Below are 21695 nucleotides of genomic sequence, written 5' to 3'. Positions count from 1 at the left end.
TTTTTATTTATTTTTTTTTCATTTTCTGACAAGTCTGAATGTTACTGGCAGTAAGTACTAGATGGTCGCGGCAAAAGTATCAGCAAAGATAATAGCATCAGCAATAGTAGATAGAGGATATCATTGAAGGAGCATTAGTTCTGTACGCAATGAGCGATATGTCTGAGAAATAAATATAGTGCGTGAGCGACATATGAAATGTAACGTTTTGTGGCGAATGACGAGCGACAAATGAACGACATTGATACACATGAATGCAACCGATCTAAGATAAATTTGACTATCGGCGCGCAAGGCGAATTTGCAATCTAATGAGAATAATAGATAGAGTATTAGGTAAGACCTAGCAATGATGATATTACAGCATCGATTCCTTTTGGCATTATTGTCTTGACCAGTGCATTCCTCGCATGCTACAATACCCTTGATCCTTATACCTAGATGGGTGATGGTTTTGGAGGAGGTGCTCTCTACCGGTAAGGATGGGACATGGATCGTCATCAGAATATGCGATAAAAGGACTTGAGCGCGATCGGCATACCATGGTAAGCATTTTGCATATTTACAATGTGAGTGGGTGGCTGGGTGGTCAGTTTGGGTGCATCCCATCATGGGTTCTCATTTCCTCATTACATCATTCTCTCATTCTCCCCTTCCCGTACACACTCTACATCGTTCATTCTCATTCGGCGCCTCATTCATTCTCCCGACTCTCACTCTCATTGTCTGACATACTGCACTCTCGGCACGCACTCTTTGCCAGATGCATTCTGTCGTTCTGAAAAGGTGAATGAAGCGAGTCGTGTGAATACGAGCATCCTCAAACATGCTACAGGCTGTTCCTTACATGGCCAGTCTCTCCGGGGGGAATGGCGTTCGAATGGCTTCATCCCTCTTCGCAGTTTCGGCTAAGCTCAACATCAGAGGGGTGTTAGGGTAACTGTAGTCGTCGTATCCGTCGGTGGAGTCCAAGTCAGGAGTAGGACTGGTCGAGTCAACTAGGAGGGTCATGAGGTCCTCATCGGAAACGGGGAAATCGGATGAAGGGTCGTCACCGTTTTCCGTCGCAGATTCCAAGAAGGTAGTATAGTCGGGATGATCGTAAGGAAGCTCTGTGGTCGAGGCTAGGATCGTCTGGTCATCCGTATTTTCTTGGTCTGTGGTAAGGACGGGGGTTTGGACAGTCGTCCTCAAGGATTTACGTCGATTGAGGCCTAAGTATTTTCCTCGACGTGAATCCGGGTTCTGTTTGAGTTTAGTCGAGGGTTCCGTCACGTCGTTTAACGGGGATGGTGTTTTCAATCTTCTTCTAGGGAAAGCATCGTCCCCCGTTGATGGAGTTGTTGACACACCATGATACCAGGACAAGGGTGACATCATTGAGCCAGAGCCTATGGGCAGCGTTGTTCTGGTGACCCTGCCAGATCCTTTCTTCCTGATGGCCACATGAGAAGAGTTCCTCTTCGGTCCTACACCCTTTCTCTTTCCATTTATTCCGTTAGGCTTTTTCTGCCCGTCGCCCGCGCCATTTGTTTTTTTCGAGTTTGGAGATTTCTTACCCTTGGGACCTTTGCGCTGCTGCTGATGACGAGCGGCCGCGCGGCCGACCATGCCATCCGTAGCCACGTTCTCCTCTATCCGCGACTTCCTCTTCTTCGACGGTGTGTTAAGCGCCTGTCTTCTGCAGGCTTCCTCGCTGGCTGCGCCCTCGCACGATCTCTTCGACTGTGGCGGACCCTCGCCGCTACCGGAGTTATTATCATAGTAACTATCTGCAGGAACTTCGCACTGTGGTCCGGGTGTCTCGCCCTCCCTACATCTTCTCTTTTTCTTCTTCCGCTTCTTTCGCTTCCTGCACCTGAACCTGTCCCTGCCGTCTTTCTCTTGTGGCGGCAGCGGCGGGCACAGTGCCTGCTGCTGAAGATTGTGAAGACGATGGACGTTGTGCTGATGTCGAATATTGTGATGAGCGCCCATCATCCTCTTCTGCAAGGCGTCTACCCGTTCGGGTAGCGCAACCTGGGTAAGTACTCTCGCATAGGCCGACAGTCTTCCCAGGTTATGACCTCGCGCCTGAACTCTTCTGGGCTGTCCACGTCGGTTCAGCCCAAGGTACAGCGTCTTTCGCGGCGTCGACCACCGCACCGAGCTGTACGTGTTGTAGTTGTGCTGCTCCAAGGTCTCGTTGAACACGCAGTCTTCCGTGTATTCGCGCTGCAACAGAAAAATCGAGAAGCGTTTATACATGACTGCATCCTCCTGCACATGTTTCGCGGGAATATAAATTTTATTTATCAATGCTTACTTGTCACCTCGCGATTATTATTATTATTATGGGATTGGTATTCGCGTCGGGTCGTCCAACATACTCGACCGTACCTCGCAAGGACTTTAGTGCTCAGCCAATAGATATACAAAGTTAACTACGTAACCCAGTAGCACTATGGCTGCTTAACTACCCATGAACTTTTAGCTAAACGCTTTTTGCGAAGATTATTCTTCGCGAAAATATTTAGCACTCTTGGATCATTTGGCTGTGCTTTATCTCGTACGAACATGCTACTTCGAGGAAGCAGCACAGCGGGTCCACGAAGCAGCGGGACGTCGAGGAGACAGCAGATGGGATACGTGAGCTAATCGCTCTGCTTCCTTCGGGGAGTCCACGCGGACTATCTTCGTATAACCCCGAATCGTTTAATGCTTTATTAATTCCTCGAAATTATAGACCATTTGTCCTGTCCATGATTATCATCGAATTACCGACCCTCTTGATGAGACCCCTAAATCAGTTTTTATTGTTTCGGAATAATTTGTCGTATTCTTAAAATTGAAAAAAAAAATGTAATCTTTATACACTTGTATCATTATCAAGTATTTTGAACTGTTCTAGGGTTTGACGAAGTCCTAATGATTTCGGTGTACCCTGTGTATGCTTTCATAATACTTTTCAGGGAGTGTAGGAGATAGTACGATTTCATGAATGCGTACACTATACTCGGCTTTAAGGCTGGGAAGGAATGTCGCTTGCTCTAATACGGAACTGGGCGCGACGTCGACGTAGACGTGACGTAACGGTCTAGAGGACGTAGAAATATAGAGCGCGTGCGAGCTTTCCGTGGTGCTTTTGCTCTCTCTGACTCACGAGGCCAGAATCCTCAACTATATATATAGAACGCAGTGCCGAGAGAAGATCTGTCGAACTAAGATGCGCGTGAAAAACATTGAGTCTGTCGTGAACTTTTCGATGGGAATATTCTCTATTCTTTACTAGACGCAGAAAGTCCGAGTTTACTTTTCCTACTTCTCTGGTTTGTCTGTAAAAGATTGTACCTCGATAACGAAGGGAGAAGGGGATTAATACCTTTTAGAAATAGTTTATTAATTAGGATCGATTTTTACGGAATGATATAAAAAGAAATCGTCGTCAGTGCTTGCTACAACGATCTAGATCTCTAGCAGCGGGCTACACCTCAAGTTTATAAATACAATTAGTCCGCGACGTATAATTGAAGTCGAGGATACATTTGGTAATAAGAGAGGAATCTTTAATAAAAAGTTTCCTCTCTATCGACCTTGCGTGACAATTTTCAAGCGTGCTCTTTCTCTTTAAATAAATTTGTCAAGTCATTAATAGGCTGATGTATTAATGACTAAAAGACAAAAAATTATCATTTCCTGTCACTATTTCTCTTTCTCCAAATATAGTATTTCTTATTAATTTCTTTAAAACTTATTAATCACCTACAAAGGCGGACGAAGATATCAAAGTAGCGCCTGTCGTTTATCTCTCGGTGAAAACAGTGAAAGTCATTGGGACTGAGGCAATTCGTTTATCGAGGGCAATTATCATAACATTGACCCATGAATTAGGTCAAAACCTGGAAACAAATGGTATGCTCTGTCTTGAAGTAGAACCAGCAAATAATCAACGTAGCCCCGAACACGTCTCCTTAAAGATATACGACTTGGACCAAAACTGGGATACTCAATACGCATTCCGAGGTCATTGATATACCACGTAAAGATGCAACGACATTTTCGTTGCTAGTGGAATGATCAAATTTTATAAAAAATTATTAGCATTTCAGGTTAATATACTGATAAGGGTTCTGCATCGTTCGGTCAACTTGTCTCTAGACATTTCAATAAAAATTCATTAATTCCTCCTAGACATTAATAGCTGCGTTCATTGAACCAAGGATCGCATTACTACACAATTCGTTCACGTAACAACGACAATCTTCCTCGTGTGTATATAACGCATATGGTGAATATATATATATGTACATGTACGTAACATAGCAAGTAGTGCATGTGTTTACGTCACATATGTGCACCCTTACGAGGATAAAGCGCCAACTACGTAACTTCCTAATGAGTCTCTTCCTCTGTCACACGGACTTCAATCGCGCTGCGCGTGTAACTATCGGTCATTTACGTACGCGTTCATATATGCATTTGGACGCTCACACGATCTTGACTCAGTATAGTATCAAGCATTGGCTGACCGGACAGTTCACATGAAGTCAAAGTCAATTGGCACCCTATATATGATACTATAGGAAATAAACGCATATGTACATATATGACTTGTGGATTTGTTATAATTTTAGGGTGAAGGTAAATCGTTGGATAATTTCCTCCTAGGGTATTTTTAGGATTCTTCACTGGCGCAATTGATACTGACATTTGACTAAATAGCTTCCAAGTATTAGACACTGATGAGTGCAGCTATTGTTTTACTTGGTCCGAAGCGAACAGAGAAATGTACTTTGAAATGTTTTTCAAATTCTGGTTTTCTCTCTGTTACTTTTTGGTTTTCGACGAGGGCGAGTCATTTGATAAACATCGTTAACGTTAAGTTTCCTTAGCGGTTGTTACGAGCAATTCCTTTTACTTGAGATACGACTATTTTCTCTTCTCTCGTCTCCGTAAACGTTATCACGTGATTCTTCGTTTTCTTTCTCGTTCTCGAGCCTCTTTCATTTCCGTAGCGACTGGAATGTTATACACGTATACATATAGATATGGTGGTGTATCTTATAAACGACAAGCCACTTCAAAATATACTGCAGGTTAATCGAATAGAGATGTGATTTTAAAGTAAATCGTTATATCTTATACATATTCTTGGAATGCCGGAAGTATAGTGATTGTTTGGAGTTAATTATTAATGCTGATTCATGACAGAATCGAGAGAGTTAAGAATTGACACATCATTTTGTCCACCATACTGGTTTTTACTGCGCCAGTCATTTCACGTCTGCCATTTCATCGACGTAAATATTAATCTTACGTTATGAGTGCGTTTTTCAAGATTTTGCCTTTACGTCAACAAATACCAGAAATACGCACAAGAACATTTAGCGTATATGCATTATCTGTTACTCGTAATTGACATCTGTCATACGATCGATTTATTTTACATTTATAGTAAAACAAGAATATATTTTTTCGCTGATCGTTGGCCAGTTTCCAAATTGTTCATCATATTCATCATTACTAACTTTTAATCTGTATAATTCAATTCATCGGTGGACCATATTTTTTAGACACAGTATAGCTATATTAATAGTTCTATTAAAATAGGTGTAGAAGTGTTAAACGAAGACATATGGTAATTATTCGTTATAGGAACTGAATAATTTTAAAGACTCCGTTATTGTTTATTGCACAATATTCTCCCATGTAGATCATAAGCACGTGTACCTAGTGCAAGGAAGTTCATTTTAACGAAAAAAAAGTAGCTCCATCGTTTAAGGAATTTCAAATGTTTCGGCGACCCGCCGATTAACGTGCTAGAGCATGGAGGTTGTGACCTCTGTAGTTTGGTCGTTCAGCGATCGCGAGCTTACAATCGTCCTCGTCGTCGTTAATTCGATCTCCCCACGTCCAGCTCGATGATCGTAATCAGGATGAGTCGTAAGATGGCAATCAGCTGTGACAAGAAATGACAGTCAATGCACTAGGGCAACGACCGCAGTTTTCGTATAGCGCGTTTGTTTGCAGATCGCGAGAGTTTAATCGGCCAATGAATTTAATGATTGCATAAATTTTCTCTCGTGAGTATAATATTGATTTGTAACTAGTCTAAAGGAATCCGCGACACGTGACTGGGATTTATACACGCACGCCTTTTCTTATCGTAGTAGAAAATCGTTTCAATTAAGTTTCAATTAAATCGCGTAATTTCTCTTAATGATCGGTCGGTCGATTACTACGACTTACTTCTATGACTTAACCTGAACTCGTTTGGGTTTGTTTTTCTCCATTTCCGTTATCCGTCAAGTAACAGCTTCATACGTGCTACTATGTGCCATTTGGATTCTGCGCGCGATGCGTAAAGACAATACAGCTTTTATGAAGCAGGTATGTACTGAATAAAACCAGAACAGTCATCCTCGTGAATTTATTAGACACGTCGTGCCTGTGCCAATGTCTCTCGCAGAGTGCATGCGTTCTATTCTAGTCTGGTACAATTATGTCGTCTAGGCTCCATGCATCCGCTACTATATTAACTAGACTCCCATAGACAATTTCTAGACGCACTGTCTGTATGTATATAACAGGGTATGCTTATTGGCACATACGTATGCACAATTATTAATTGAAAATTTGTTTTACCATGCATGGAAATGTACTTCGTGTTTTGTCAATTAATCGAATGACCGTCTTCAAGTAAAAAAATGGCCACTCTGTTCTTCGTTTCGCTAATTCATAGGTTACTGACTGTTTCTGATTTTTATTGCTGCTCGTTATTATTCGAGCGAATTACAAATGATGAACCCAATGGCGAATGTTATACTTCTATGGTTCACTTGATGACTGTCAAGCATGAGAAATTACCATTGCTATATTTCATCGATGATTGCTGTCTAGGATAGGCCGAATGCTCGAGAGACTCTCAAAGTGACTTCAGACAACTGTAGTCCATATAACGGTTAGCATTGTTCTAAGATCTTACGAGGGTACGGGCTATCTCGGTTTTGATAGTTGACATTAACGCTACATATTGGGGAAAATAAAATATGAGATTGTTTATTGTGGTAATAATAATAGGCAGTGGTATCAACAGCTACTGGATGGAAATATAATCAGTGGTAATGTTGATGCGTTTCATGCGGTATGAGACGTTATTTTTGGCCGAGTGAAGCATGAGTTTTGATAAAAATTAATTTTTTACCCGACTACGATAAAATGATGATATTCCATCCCTGCAACGCGGGCGAAAAGTAATCAATTTTTGACCAGAGGGAAGAAAAAGTGATTTTGCGGGCAAAAAAGTTGCGGGAAGAAAAAAACTCTAAAAAGAAATGAGATATAAATCTACACCTATATGTCGATTGTATCGTTGTGCCGTTGCAGGCATAAAAATATGGTTATTTTAAAAATAGTCGTGTACAAAGTAATACATGCGACACGGGAGGAGCGCGGATTTTCACCTCGTGCTCATCCAGCAATCCTCGCACTCGGCGAAAATCACGCACTTTCCTCCCTAGTGGCATAATATACTATTTCACGTTTTCTCAGGAATTCAGATAAGTCAAGTGATTTCTGTGTATGCCATTGCACGGCGTTTATTTATTTTTTTTAAATTTTTAATTTCATGTCTTAGGTTCTCAATGAGAACGCCCTTAAGATTTACCATGCTTTAACGCCCCTCCAATTTGCTAGGTCCGACGTGAACAGCCAATTGAATTAAGGAATTAATTGGCGTATTAGTTGAGTAACCGAAGCGCGCACCATTCTGTCCAATGAATTTAATAGCCATAAATAATCCAATCAAAATTTAGAGTTTTGATTAAGTCGAATAAGGTCAATTTACCGCTAATAAGAAACAACGTCCTCTGCATGCAGAATCGAAATTACATTTAATTCTCAACAAGGCAATGATTACCTTTTCTATAAAATATAGGTATATATGTATATATACGGGAATTTTCGTTGAGTTCATAACGTGTAGGTGGAAGCAATGCTAACTCGGTCGCACGTCTATTTCACTGGACGTGATTTACGATCAGAGACGAGTCTATACAGAGAGCAATGGCCAAATTAACATTACGAAAAATCTGTAGGTACCACAGCGCGGATATAGACCCAGCTTAAAGTAACCACATAAATATTCCATTTTGTATAAAAAGAATTTTCAAAATATCTAAAGAAATGTTTTTACCCAAAAATCAAAAACGAAAAGTCCAATATTGTCTTTTTTCGAAACTGCCAACCATACAAAAATAATTCTTGCATGATCTTAAAAAAGATTGACAGTCACCTAGAGTGATAATATGAGGAATATCCAGGAACGACTGGTTCCTTGTATACAATAAATTACATAAATTCGATGCCAGATCGACGATTTTATTGCTCTAGAACTTTTAAATAAATCCGTATTTTTAGGTTCAATTGTAGTAAAATCGAAATGCTAGACTCTGACTAGCAAGAATAAACTATAGTAAAAATTTTCTTCAAAAGTTGTAACATTACAAAAAATGTATCATGAAATCCAGGTATGACGAGCTAGGGTAGATCTCGTACTCAAAGGAACACCTGAAGAGATTTAAAAAAAAAATACCATCATAAGTTGTCAATTCTGAAAGATCTTATCATAATGTTGCAAGCATTCGTCTTCTCGTTCCTGAAGCTGGCTATACAGTGAAATTATTCACAGCAAAGATCTCATTCTAGCCAAATTCTATTTGTGTCTACATAGTATTTCGAGTTCCACATTTTCCTTTTATTTTCTACGACATTCAACGTAGTTCCCGACTACGTATTTCTGTCTTTTCGTAATTTGTTGCTTCGCGTCGGGTAGCAACATCATCGTCAGATACACGACGACCACCAGAGGTACCGTAGTGTCGTCTGACATAAGAACTTTCAGAAGTAAGAATCATCAATAGCGGCGAAGCTGGTAAAAAAACAGGGACTATTTTTTCCTCGCACCTGCCTCGTGCGTAAAGTAGGTAGGTAGTACGTAAGACGATCCTATGACAATAAAGGCATACAGATACCACGTGTATATGATTTTTCTTAAGGTTGCTCAAGTTGAAAGTGATAAGTTCAAGGTGACAGTTGCAAATTTTGAAACCAGCCGCATTTATCCTTCGGTAAAATATTGCCGTTCTGAACTTTGCCAAGACTCGATCTCTATCAGGTCTTACGACTCTATTCGAATATGCGATAAATGCTCGACACGAAGCGAGAACGTAGCAAGTGTACTTTCGTTATGTCCCAAAAGAGCCGCGCCATCGTAAAGGCTATGAAATACGACTTTGAAAAGGTAGCCGGGTGCCGTCTTGAGCTACACAATGTTACTTCATCTGAAGTCTCGTGCCGGTTAACGAGAAGTGTCAGTGGTTCTTAACCATTTCATTGAAATTAGTCTCGCTTACGGTCTTTTGAATTAGACCGTAAAGGATGAAGGTTCATTAAGAAAACTCTTAAATTGTGACGTCTAAAGAATATCAAGTAACAGTGTATAACGCAGCTCCGTACACGAAAAGAACAAAGTATTTTCGATAGTCTAGACGTAAAAGTACTTTATTCGTGCAAATAAAGTACGAGCCGAGTCCGGGGTCTCCTCGCATTACCATATGCAGGACAGCCTATAGATATCCACGGTATCTCAACGATCCCATAACGAATTTACGCAATCGTGAGGGCTAAAATTTGAGAACCCTGGAAAGAGTTAAAGTTACGGTCCCGAATGGAAGGATCCTCAGGCAGGATTATTTAGGAGCATTCCTCTACGCCCACCATTCGCCTACAACCCGTGTATCCTACGGGATAGCTCGAGAGAAAGAGTGCGCGCGCGCTGCTGTGCTTTTATACCTACATGGTGACTGTCGAGGATCATCTATCATAATATTTGTGCTCGTGTCAACGGATTAAATTATGTTGTAACTGGTACCGGGTATAGGAAGGATTCACGCGTGTGTTCCTTGACAAACGGCCTACCGAAGAAGCGTGTCGGATTTAACGAGAAACCTAGCTAGATCGGTACGATAAAACTTTTCGAGACTTCATTTAGGGATGAAGCTGCCTGTTTTCCACAATGGTTGTTCGTCAGTTATTTCTCTTAAAGACGAGTCAGAACAATGATAAAATACTATGCTTCAATTTCATATTTAATTTCTCATACCGATTATTAGTACCGATCTTGTCTCATTGTCCAGGCGCAAAAGATCCCTGGAATCTTTCCTTATGGAAAGTTCAAGACTTCCTACCCCCTAAGCCCGGTTAGAATGGGAGGCTGAAGTATTTATGTGACACCCTCACCGATAAGGGACAGCCAATTAAACTGGAAACTATCCCAGTCCTCTAGGGAGCAACCCCCTACTGCTTACCCCTGCGCTGACAACAACTGCCGAGGTTTTAGATCACCTCCGATGAGAATCGTCTGCTTTCTTTTTCATTTCTTTTTTTTTTCGTTCCCTTTCTCCTTCTTGATACGCCAGTCACTTCTCACCTCTGGCTTCTCTGAATTCTTACAACTGGACTATTGGGATCACGGAAGAACATCTTCTCTATAGATACGTGTCTATTTCGATTTTATTGTTAAGGGATGCGATAGTAGCATAGACATAGTCCAACTGCTGCTGCATTCTATGCACGTTCCGTTCGAAAAGGTTAATTGCGGTGATACCTATACCCATAACCATATTTGATGCCGGTCGAATTATTACTGATCCAGTACTCTTGGGTTTATTGAGCTGAATAAATTTCAGCGAGATGATGGGGAGCGAGAGCTGGCTTTAAGTTCTTCTCAATGTTCAGAGCTCCCTAACTGTTCCTACTATCTCGAAACTCGATCGTCTCCACTTCTTAATTTACAACCGTCCGCCGCTCCTTACGATAAGTGAAGCACAGCCTGAATCACGGCTCATCAAAGGGCACGAGCTCCGCATATCAATCGTGTGGGCGAGCAAAGGCTCGTGCGAGGACACTCGGAGGAATTTTTAAGTCAACTAAGTTTATTTGAGAATGAGGTATGGTACTGCAAAATGAGATAAACTATTAGGGGTATCCACAGGTGATGTGATTTTGTAAACTGTTCAATAATTTGAAAAAAATGATATTACATATAATTTTTTGCTATCTCGAGATAATAAAATTAGGGTAAGTTTATATGGAAGCATTTTTTTTTTTTCTTATTGATACAAGAGCTAATTAACAGCGGGATTGATTGAAGTTAGAAGAAAAATAGAGTAGGCATTCGTAAGCGTAGAAGCCGGTGGGATCATCAATATTCATGAAATGAGGAATAAATAAGTATCTGGTGAAAACCATGCGTCAGTGTCATCCGGTTTGGATGGGGATCCTGACCCAGTGGCCTGGATAATTAGCATTCGGTGCAATTAAGCCCGCTTTTATCTAATCTCCTTTTCGTCTGGATCTTATGCAATTTACCTACCTATACCTGGCATTCCTGATCACTTCAGCGGCATTTGGCTCTCGCGGCCTGGGTCTTTGAGATTCTGGACAGGAAGGAGGAGGACGTGGGTTCTTAAGATGCCCGAGTACAAATTAAGTATTTAAGATAATTAGCTGATTATCAACCGTTTGTTTTTGGTCGAGAGCTAAGGATCTTATCGTTACGTTGCCTCAGGGTTTGCTCATGAGGATTTCTCCTATCCCTTTCAACCCAAGATTTACCGTTGGCATAAAACAAAGTATTTCAGACCAACGGGTTAGGTATAAAATAAAAAATAGAAAAAATTCGTTACAATATCAGTCGTGGCGTTTATAGTGGCGACGCTTTATAGAGGGTGGTCATAAAGTAACTTTACTATTTAAAAATTCTATAATTTCTATACAGTTATTTATGGCCACCCTGTACATAGAATTACTCATAAGAATACTGAAGTTTTTACTCTAAGAGCAGATATTCTAGATCGCAGCAAGTGCGAGATACGACAAAATGTATCAGGTCGAATTTTTATAATTAGAAACATAATTCGTATGGATTTTTTTAAAACAAAAATGCCACATTTTTTGCATGTTAAAAGTCAAACTGATACCTGTTATTCGCTCAGACATCGCCTTTCGGGGAAGCAACGGTATTTAGCATGTGCCTGGTAGCAGGGCTGATATTTAAAGTATTCACCGATTTGTTACAATCTTCACTACAGTGCATTTTGTAGCTACGTTTCTAAATTCGTTACCCTGCACATTGTAGTCTAAGCAATGCAGTAGGGTTCCATTTAACTTCGAAATTCGCCCCGATTTGAACCGTAAAACAACGAAGTTTTGACACTCGGTCCGCCGAATTCTCTTCCTGGGTAGAACGAACAGTTTCTATAGGTTCATTAGCAAATGTACTTATGTTAGTCTTTAAGAAATGTTGTATTTACCGTAAATACCACATAATTGACTTTAACCCTTTGCACTCGACTGTCGCCTCTCAGGCGCCAAAATATATAAAAACAAGCTGCAATTTGGAACTTGCAATTTGCTTCCTCCGAATCGTAAGTAGTGTACGAAGTCCTTATATGAGGAAGCATTTTCATTTTTTTTTAATCTTTGGCTTCCTCGTAGATGAATTTTCATCTACTACCCACGATTCAGAGGAAGCAAATTGCAAAATTAAAATTCTTGGCTTCTTACGATTCGGAGGAGGCAAATTGAAACTTGCAATTTGCAGCTTGTTTAACGTGAGTCCCTTATGCCTCTCACAACTTGGGGTGCTTCATACTGTAGAGAACGCATGTAAGGATAAATCTCTTGCATGATCTCTTCGGGCCTAATATTTTTGAATTGGCTGAAATTCAAAAACTTGAATATATGTATAATCAGATCCGTTTTACCGATCTCTCCGAGTACAAATTAAGTATTTAAGATAATTAGCTGATTATCAACCGTTTGTTTTTGGTCGAGAGCTAAGGATCTTATCGTTACGTTGCCTCAGGGTTTGCTCATGAGGATTTCTCCTATCCCTTTCAACCCAAGATTTACCGTTGGCATAAAACAAAGTATTTCAGACCAACGGGTTAGGTATAAAATAAAAAATAGAAAAAATTCGTTACAATATCAGTCGTGGCGTTTATAGTGGCGACGCTTTATAGAGGGTGGTCATAAAGTAACTTTACTATTTAAAAATTCTATAATTTCTATACAGTTATTTATGGCCACCCTGTACATAGAATTACTCATAAGAATACTGAAGTTTTTACTCTAAGAGCAGATATTCTAGATCGCAGCAAGTGCGAGATACGACAAAATGTATCAGGTCGAATTTTTATAATTAGAAACATAATTCGTATGGATTTTTTTAAAACAAAAATGCCACATTTTTTGCATGTTAAAAGTCAAACTGATACCTGTTATTCGCTCAGACATCGCCTTTCGGGGAAGCAACGGTATTTAGCATGTGCCTGGTAGCAGGGCTGATATTTAAAGTATTCACCGATTTGTTACAATCTTCACTACAGTGCATTTTGTAGCTACGTTTCTAAATTCGTTACCCTGCACATTGTAGTCTAAGCAATGCAGTAGGGTTCCATTTAACTTCGAAATTCGCCCCGATTTGAACCGTAAAACAACGAAGTTTTGACACTCGGTCCGCCGAATTCTCTTCCTGGGTAGAACGAACAGTTTCTATAGGTTCATTAGCAAATGTACTTATGTTAGTCTTTAAGAAATGTTGTATTTACCGTAAATACCACATAATTGACTTTAACCCTTTGCACTCGACTGTCGCCTCTCAGGCGCCAAAATATATAAAAACAAGCTGCAATTTGGAACTTGCAATTTGCTTCCTCCGAATCGTAAGTAGTGTACGAAGTCCTTATATGAGGAAGCATTTTCATTTTTTTTTAATCTTTGGCTTCCTCGTAGATGAATTTTCATCTACTACCCACGATTCAGAGGAAGCAAATTGCAAAATTAAAATTCTTGGCTTCTTACGATTCGGAGGAGGCAAATTGAAACTTGCAATTTGCAGCTTGTTTAACGTGAGTCCCTTATGCCTCTCACAACTTGGGGTGCTTCATACTGTAGAGAACGCATGTAAGGATAAATCTCTTGCATGATCTCTTCGGGCCTAATATTTTTGAATTGGCTGAAATTCAAAAACTTGAATATATGTATAATCAGATCCGTTTTACCGATCTCTGCCAAATTTGAGACATATCACGGCTAAATGATACTCTATACTTTTTGAAAATTGGAGCTCAATCGGTCAAAGTTAACGGGAGTTATATTGATAAATTTAATTTTTCGAAAAATTCAAAATATCATAAAGTCAAAACTTCTCGATGTTTTGGCACATTCTGAACATGGTGACATGAAAATCTCGACAGGAAAATTTTCCACCGTCACATAGCTTACTCTATGAGAAAGCAAAACGGGGGATGTCAAGTGCAAAGGGTTTATATATTAATTTTTATTTCAACCAATAATAGTTATTGAAAAAAATTATATGTTCTACAGAAATGATTTTCCGACAGTTTTACTATTATACAAGAGGACTATCCGTACTGACACACCATACCTTGACTGTGAAGATGACAATACTTGGCTGAACCTCAAGATATATTATGTGACGTATATTTTCTGTGATCGTAATTCTCGTAACCATAGTAGAAATTTCGATTAGTTAACTGATTTTATGTTTTAGGATGGTACCGTTTATATGACGAACTTTTCACATATTACGTGATCGTATGAGGACGGGTTTGTTTTTCTACGAACTCAACAGAGTATATAGTATTTTCGAAGTCGTATACAAGTGAAGAATTCCAAAGACAATGTCGTACATTTGAATACTAATATGTCATACACTTATTAAGCAGTTCTATGAGTTGAACATTTTTGATAGTTAAAAAACAATGAAGTCTCTTGCAAGCTACAGGTGGCTCTGCATACAATTTCTGTTACAAAGTATGCACGTGCATGATTTGACACTGAAATATATATATATATTTTTTTTCAGTTAGTATTTCAGTGATATTATGTAAAGAAGCCAACTATGATTTGCAAAAGATTCCATTGTTTGCGAACTGTCAAGAAAACAAATTAAACCCCTTGATCGATTATAGGTATCGTAACGTATACATATATAACAAATAACCTTATATATGTATATAAACAATAATATTAAATAGGCATCGTGACGCGTGTGAATCCCGTACTCCTCGGGCCACCTTGTCCACAATTTCAGGGTTAGCTAGTTTACAGCAATAAACGAGCAAACCGTCTCGGGCAAGGTAGCAAACTGACCCTTTGTTATTACTCTGTAAAGATACTACTTTTCGCAATATACTCAAACTGCGTGGAGTAAGGTGGCAAACCGACGCCTCTCGACTTCTTTTCAGTGCATTTAGACTGGGACGCTACAGTGTCGTATTATCGTCACTTGTATCGCTTCCGTCGTCAGATGCTCTTCACTTTATTATTATTATCATTAACATTCCATTTTCTGTCGTAAAATTTTTTATTCTTCTCGTCAACCCTTTGACCATATTCAGGAATACCAGATACTGTTCACCGGTGCAACTTTCATGCAATCTGTATCAATCCTTTTAACCACAATCTATATTATAGCAGATATTCATTGGCATGATTCAGATCACTTTAACATATCAACTCTTGGACCATATTCTGGAAGCAAGATATTGTTCCTCGACACGATTTTGTAACCCTGGTCTACCAGTACGATGCTAACGTTGCTACCGTGGATTAGGGAGAGCTAAATTAATAATACTTATGTCATCATGCAATTAGTAGTATCTAATAGGTTCATGTATCCCGCTATCTTTCCGTTAACGCATTTATATTTTTTTAGCATGCAGCTTTAACACTATACTCTCATAACTCATAACTAACATTCAGCACCTTTAGGCTGAACCTACATTAACATTCTCTGTATATCGTTTAGGACAATATATTGTTTGGTTTTTCTGTTTTGTAAACAAAATTTCATCTTTATTTCTTTCGTTCGGCCTATTATACTGAATAAAATTCATAACAACCGACATTGGCTCGGATTCGCCTAACTCACACGAGCTGGAGAACCACCTCGTGTGAAATATAAAGGTTACAGTATAGTTCTGCGTGTATTCTCCATAGCATACGTATTTTTATTACTAAAAAAATTGTTGTATTATTTTTTAAGGTCGATACCCACGGGGTATTTCTGTTATGTACAACACTATGCAAACTGCACATATAGTCGGGCCCACAAGTAAAATAGCCTAAACTGACAGATGGGAATACGTCTTTCGTACTATGAACTTTCGTAGCAAAATTTCTCAATGGCTAATACTCTTTTGCTAAAGATGATAAATGGTTTTATATTGATTTTCATTACACACATTACTTTAGACAAAAAATCATTGGCAACGGGAAGTTTCCTGGCTTCGTATTTTCCCATCTGTCACTGTGAGCTAATTTACTTGTGGGCCGACTGTATGTATGTCTTGGCAGTTGATCACTCGGGCACGTGCCGCTCTACGTCGTCCCAGCAAAAAATATCAATTTTCTTCTCACAAAGTACCGGCGGATAAATAAATACAGGCCAAGTGGCCTCTCCGAGCACATTCTACGGACCAGATCTTTAGTTTATGATTACGTAAAGCTATCACAGCGACATCTGCTTCCTTTGGACAATCTTAACTTTCTTTTGAAGAAGCTGACAAAAAAATATTAGGCAGTCGGTATTTCGATTTCTTGGATCCACTGTGAGAGAAAAAGCCCATAAGAGTTCATTTTCCAACGTTTATCCACCTGACTTTCGTGCTTTATAAGTTCACAGGAGTGTCCTGATCAACGGAACCACTGGTTAGTCTCGAAAAATAGAGAAGAAGTAACTACGTTAGGTATGGCTGTAATTCACCATGTGAAATGCTAATCGACGATCGCTCCTGCTTGGACATATTGTAAATCTTAGAGAATGCATTACCATTGCTTGCTTCTCGTTAGGGATGAGACGATCTAATTGAAAATAGAGGAACTAATTGGCATTCGCCTGGTGTTCGAGACTCGGAGTAGTCGAGTCCTCGCGTGTAATCCGATAATCGAGACTCTTCAGCACCAGAGGTCATTTAGGTACCGGTTAGAGTTGAAGTGTAACTTATTTGTTCCAAGGAAGCACTTACGGCTACGGCAAGATTTCCTGATAAAATTTCTTATTTATTAGACTTGTAGCGGCATCGAGGTGGAGCTTTGCTTACAACATAGATAACGAACGGGTTGAGATAACTTCGATAATAAATTAAAGACACCTCCGCTCCTCCATTAATCACTGCACACCTTATACTTCAACCTTACGATCGCTCGCGAATTCGTTTTGTCGGCAGTTTGCATCAACAAAAAAGCATTTTGAAGCTTACGTAATCAGGCAAAATACCGATAGTGCAATAACCACTAAATATCTTAAAACTTCTTTTATATTTATAAATTCTCTTTGATAAGTTTCTATAAAATATCAATACTACCAAATAATCGAACTTCATGCATGCCACTATAAAGTAGAAACGAATACTCAATATTTCATTTCTGAAAGTACCTGTCTCGGGGAGGATGCTTAACTGTATGAATAATGGAGTCGCGCCAAAAAGAATTTGTCTATAAGAACATTAGCGGCGAGTCGTCAAAGGATATAGACATTGACAAAGGGATAGCCGAAGGGATAGGGTTTGTATCCTTGTTCGATTTTGGAACAAGTATTGCTACTTAATTTTAATTAATTCCTGAATAATTGACACGACCTATATCTCCATATAAAATAATTGAGAAATTGTAGAAATTACTTACGGAGCCATAAAGCAGACCGCAAGAGTCCATACACAGATATAAACAGGTGGCAACTCCTTGGATCCTTAATTGACCTCTCGACACCGAAGTCCTTTGAAAAATGGCTGAAACAAAAATGAACAAAGATCAAATATGGCTGTAGTGAAATATCAATAAAAATCAATATTCCCTAATTGGTTAGATAACTATATCTTTATACACAAGTATATATATACATATATATATATGTATAGCAATATATTGCCTAAACAATTTGCAGATAATTTGCCAAACAAGTGTGGCTAATGTATTCAGAGATTTGGATTGGACGCTGTGCTCCCATGTCGTTCGTCGTTTCTCTTGCAGCTTCTTCCTTGCTCGCTTATGCAATAACGCTCTCTCGTAGGATATCGTGTGTCTTGCCGCGTGCAGGGAGCCACTTCACGATGTGTGGAACCGTAAAGGCATCCCGTGCGATTTGATAAATGATCTACAGAGTGAAATGTTAAACGCTATGCCATTTCGTTCCTTGTTGTGCCACCAGAGTGACGTGTGGCGCTACTGTATACATATATAATACGTCTTGTAGACAATCTTCATCAACCGAGATCATTTTGTTTGTCATTCGTTTAATTTATCAGCAACTAAACAATTGTATGAATAAAATGGCGTACATGACAGACACTAATCCGGTCAACGCATTTCAGACTAGCATTTCTCATTGATCATTTATTCAATTTGAAATCAACCGAGTGTTCACTCTGTGCTCTTATTTGAAATCAACTGATCCAACGGTACCTAATAATCCCTTATTGATTATTCGGATTGATCCCAACGGGCCGTGGAAATATCTTCGAGGAAATATCCTTTGATCTTTGAATCTCGGTCAATTCCTCTAAGTTTATACAGAACGGCTTATATGTACCAGATAGATCACAGGAACGTTAAAACAATCCTGGATCTATCGGGATACTGAGTGTCTAATGGTAGCATTATATGGACTTCCATTAACAGTCATTTGCATGACGTCGAATTATCAGATAAGATTTTTAATTCTAAGAATATCATCCACTCGACGCATTCAATAAAATAAATTGATTTTCTTGTTATCGAAAAATCATTTGAATTTTAACAAGCGTACACACATTGAATTCTAATTGATCCATGAAAACTTACTTTATTCATTCGTCTCGATATTGTTCCTTTAAAAATTATTTTCATAATTGAAACGTGGCAGATCAATATTATCCCTGTCGTAATATACTCGTAGAGATTTATCTTGAATAAAAAAAATTGCCACATTGACAGCTAGTTGCTTAGTCGATACGTCAGCGATTTCTCAACCGAATCTCGGGATGTAAGCCAGAAGCATGTAAGTGGGTACTTCTTGCAGCTTCCATCTATGCAACGTCGGAGCGCAGTTAACGACCTCTCCTGTTAACGAACGTCAGCGCTCTAATTGAGTCTCAGGAATATTTCACACACCCTGTATATATATTTACGTATAGAGTATGTTAGGTACACACCCAAGAGTCATTCATGGCTTTTGACTCCGCAAGGTGAAATCGGTTCGCGTGGGAGGGCCATTTTTCGGGCCAATCTTTATACCCAGCCGTCTCATCGTCCTTCGTGAGTTTCGTGTGATAATGAAAGTGGCATATAGTTTACTGATGTTGATAATGACAATTTAAAGGACTTTTTAGCACCAGGAAAGGTACTCTTCATTATTCAAATTCCAAAAATAATGACCGCTATCGAAGACTACGAAACATTGAAGAACGTATTATTACGATAGCATGATGTTGACTTTATGAAATTTTCCAAAAAATTGTCACACCTTATAATTCAGTTAGTGATGATTATAATCTTTGATAAGAGTCGAAGCGTGTCTGTAATTATTTTCTTCTTGCGCAATGAATGTAATGATAAATAATGCATTGACTGGTGCGAGAATGTGTCAGTAATTACTAACAAGCATTAAGAGATACGGCTTTGCTGATGGGTTATCAGTAAATTACTAGTACGGAGGAGTATAATGGGGCGTAATATTCATAACGGTAGACCTACGGAGAATGGAGCAGTATATGACACGTCAATCATGCAGGTTTTATTGCGCGATGACTTTATCGATTATGCTTCCTTACTGTTGCTGATGAGACATTTATCTGCAGTTAATGAGGAAGTTGTTAGTCAGAAAAACGATATCCAGATTCGTTTTTACTTTTTTTAATTATCATTCATAATATCACCTGTTGATATCGTATGTTCACACCGATAGGGATAAAATGACGAATAGCGTAAATTAAATTTAATGCATTAATTGAGATAGGGATTTCATGCAACGGAATGCAATAGAAAATTTATAAATTTTTAAGCCAATTACTCGCATCATTTTAATACCGCGTGTCACGACCATCATACCAGTCCTAGTTTCTTACCTAATATTAGATGATCAGAAGAAAGCTTAGTTCAGTTTTAAAGTCACCTGGCAAAGTGATTGGAATTCTTCTTGAATCTTTATGCGTCTAGCATATCACTATTTTCGTACTATTCTATATCCTTTAAACGTGGTAAAAAAATATTTTTTCATTATTCAGGAACCATGGGTAGAATCTTACGGAAATATCAGTATCATGAATTGCGATTCTAGTGCTCTTTTCATTGTCATGTTTGTTTTGAAAATCCAGTACGACAAATGCTTTAATCTTGTTGGCGGCGGAAATCGATTCATACTACGTGCTATTTGACACGTTTGCCGAGACCGCTGGTATCACTTATCGTGACGTGGTAATAAAGTGAAATAATTTATTACGCTTTTCTGCTGTGACTTTATAAGCGAGTCATCAAGGCATATATATACATATATAATTTTTTCACTCGTTAAAACCATCAGTGAATATCGTGCATAACTTGGGATGCGTGGAATTGGGTATGACGTATTCAAAGTTTGCCTTACGTGTTGAATTCCTGAACCTCAGGCACGTTGGGTTAAGTAGATCAATGGTATTGTATTCGATATATTACGTGCATTGATGAATATGTTTAATACTAGGTTCACGGGACGCGTCATTTTAACGTATTTTGTATTACACAAGGAAAATTACAGAAACCATTTACATTTCTCTTCTACTACTTATGCTGACTTTAATGAATGTAATTTTATGTAATGTTAAGTATTCTAAGTTAATAAAATAAGTTGCAGTTTTGTTCACGTGTCAATTTGACGCGTGTCCATAGAGATAGATATAGTATAAAAAATGTCCGTAAACCTAGTGTAAAGTAATTCGAAAATATTATAACAATGCGTAAGCGTGTTTTTCTTGTACTTGAAAACTCTATTTTTGTAACTAAATAATGATAAATTTTGTATCAGTTTGTATCATGCGGTATATTCTTAAGCATCAATAAATAAGGAAACACATATGCTGCTTTTGTGAATCAAAAATCATGCGGTTCAGTTCCATAATGATAATTTTAATTCCTTTTTATAGTGATTGATTAGTAATTATTATTGATGAAATACCCAGATGATAAGTGATCATGGATTTTAGTGTTTGTTTATCCTAGAGGAAGTCTTATTTGCTGTTGCAGTACATCAAAGAATCCTAAATATTATTGTATACTCTGGGACGCCATGAATTATTTTAGCCTTATTAAAATAATTCCAGATCTTTAATCCATGGACCAGATGACGAACTAATGCAGCAGCGGAGTCATATTTGGGATTTTTGATTAAGGGTTATTTTATTTTTTAAAGGGACTAACGATTTCTAAAGGCCATTGTGAAAAACATAAAAAGCAAAATTAATTCATTGCCCTCGTCGAAATTTAATGTATGCATATTTTGTAGGTACTATAGTTTGTAAGAAATAATTAGAAATAAAAGGCATGATATACAGAGCTGTCAATGGCTGGATATAGGGAATTTACTTTATGACCACCCTGTACATGCAAAATTTTGA

The 21695-nt window shown here is 38.7% G+C and overlaps 1 protein-coding gene across 5 annotated transcripts in view; it reads right to left on the bottom strand.

Moving 5' to 3' along the window:
- Nucleotides 1–21695, bottom strand: part of LOC107274765 — an 83220-nt gene that overhangs the window by 5488 nt on the left and 56037 nt on the right. For 4 of the 5 annotated variants that reach the window (XR_003061889.1, XM_025091946.1, XM_015754254.2 and 1 more), the window contains exons 4-5: nt 17755–17858; nt 848–2214 (exon numbers count right to left, since the gene is read on the bottom strand). Coding sequence is in view for 4 of the 5 variants with exons in the window: in XM_025091946.1 (XP_024947714.1) it covers nt 848–2214; nt 17755–17858 (1471 nt within the window). In the remaining variant the exon portion in view is untranslated. The remainder of the gene's footprint in view (nt 1–847; nt 2215–17754; nt 17859–21695) is intronic. The other variant, XM_025091948.1, reaches the window with a different exon arrangement.

This window comes from Cephus cinctus, unplaced genomic scaffold (genome assembly GCF_000341935.2).
Source record: "Cephus cinctus unplaced genomic scaffold, Ccin1 Ccin1_scaffold0101, whole genome shotgun sequence".
NCBI classification, from domain to species: Eukaryota; Metazoa; Arthropoda; class Insecta; order Hymenoptera; family Cephidae; genus Cephus; species Cephus cinctus.
This window is presented reverse-complemented; position numbering and strand designations above follow the sequence as displayed.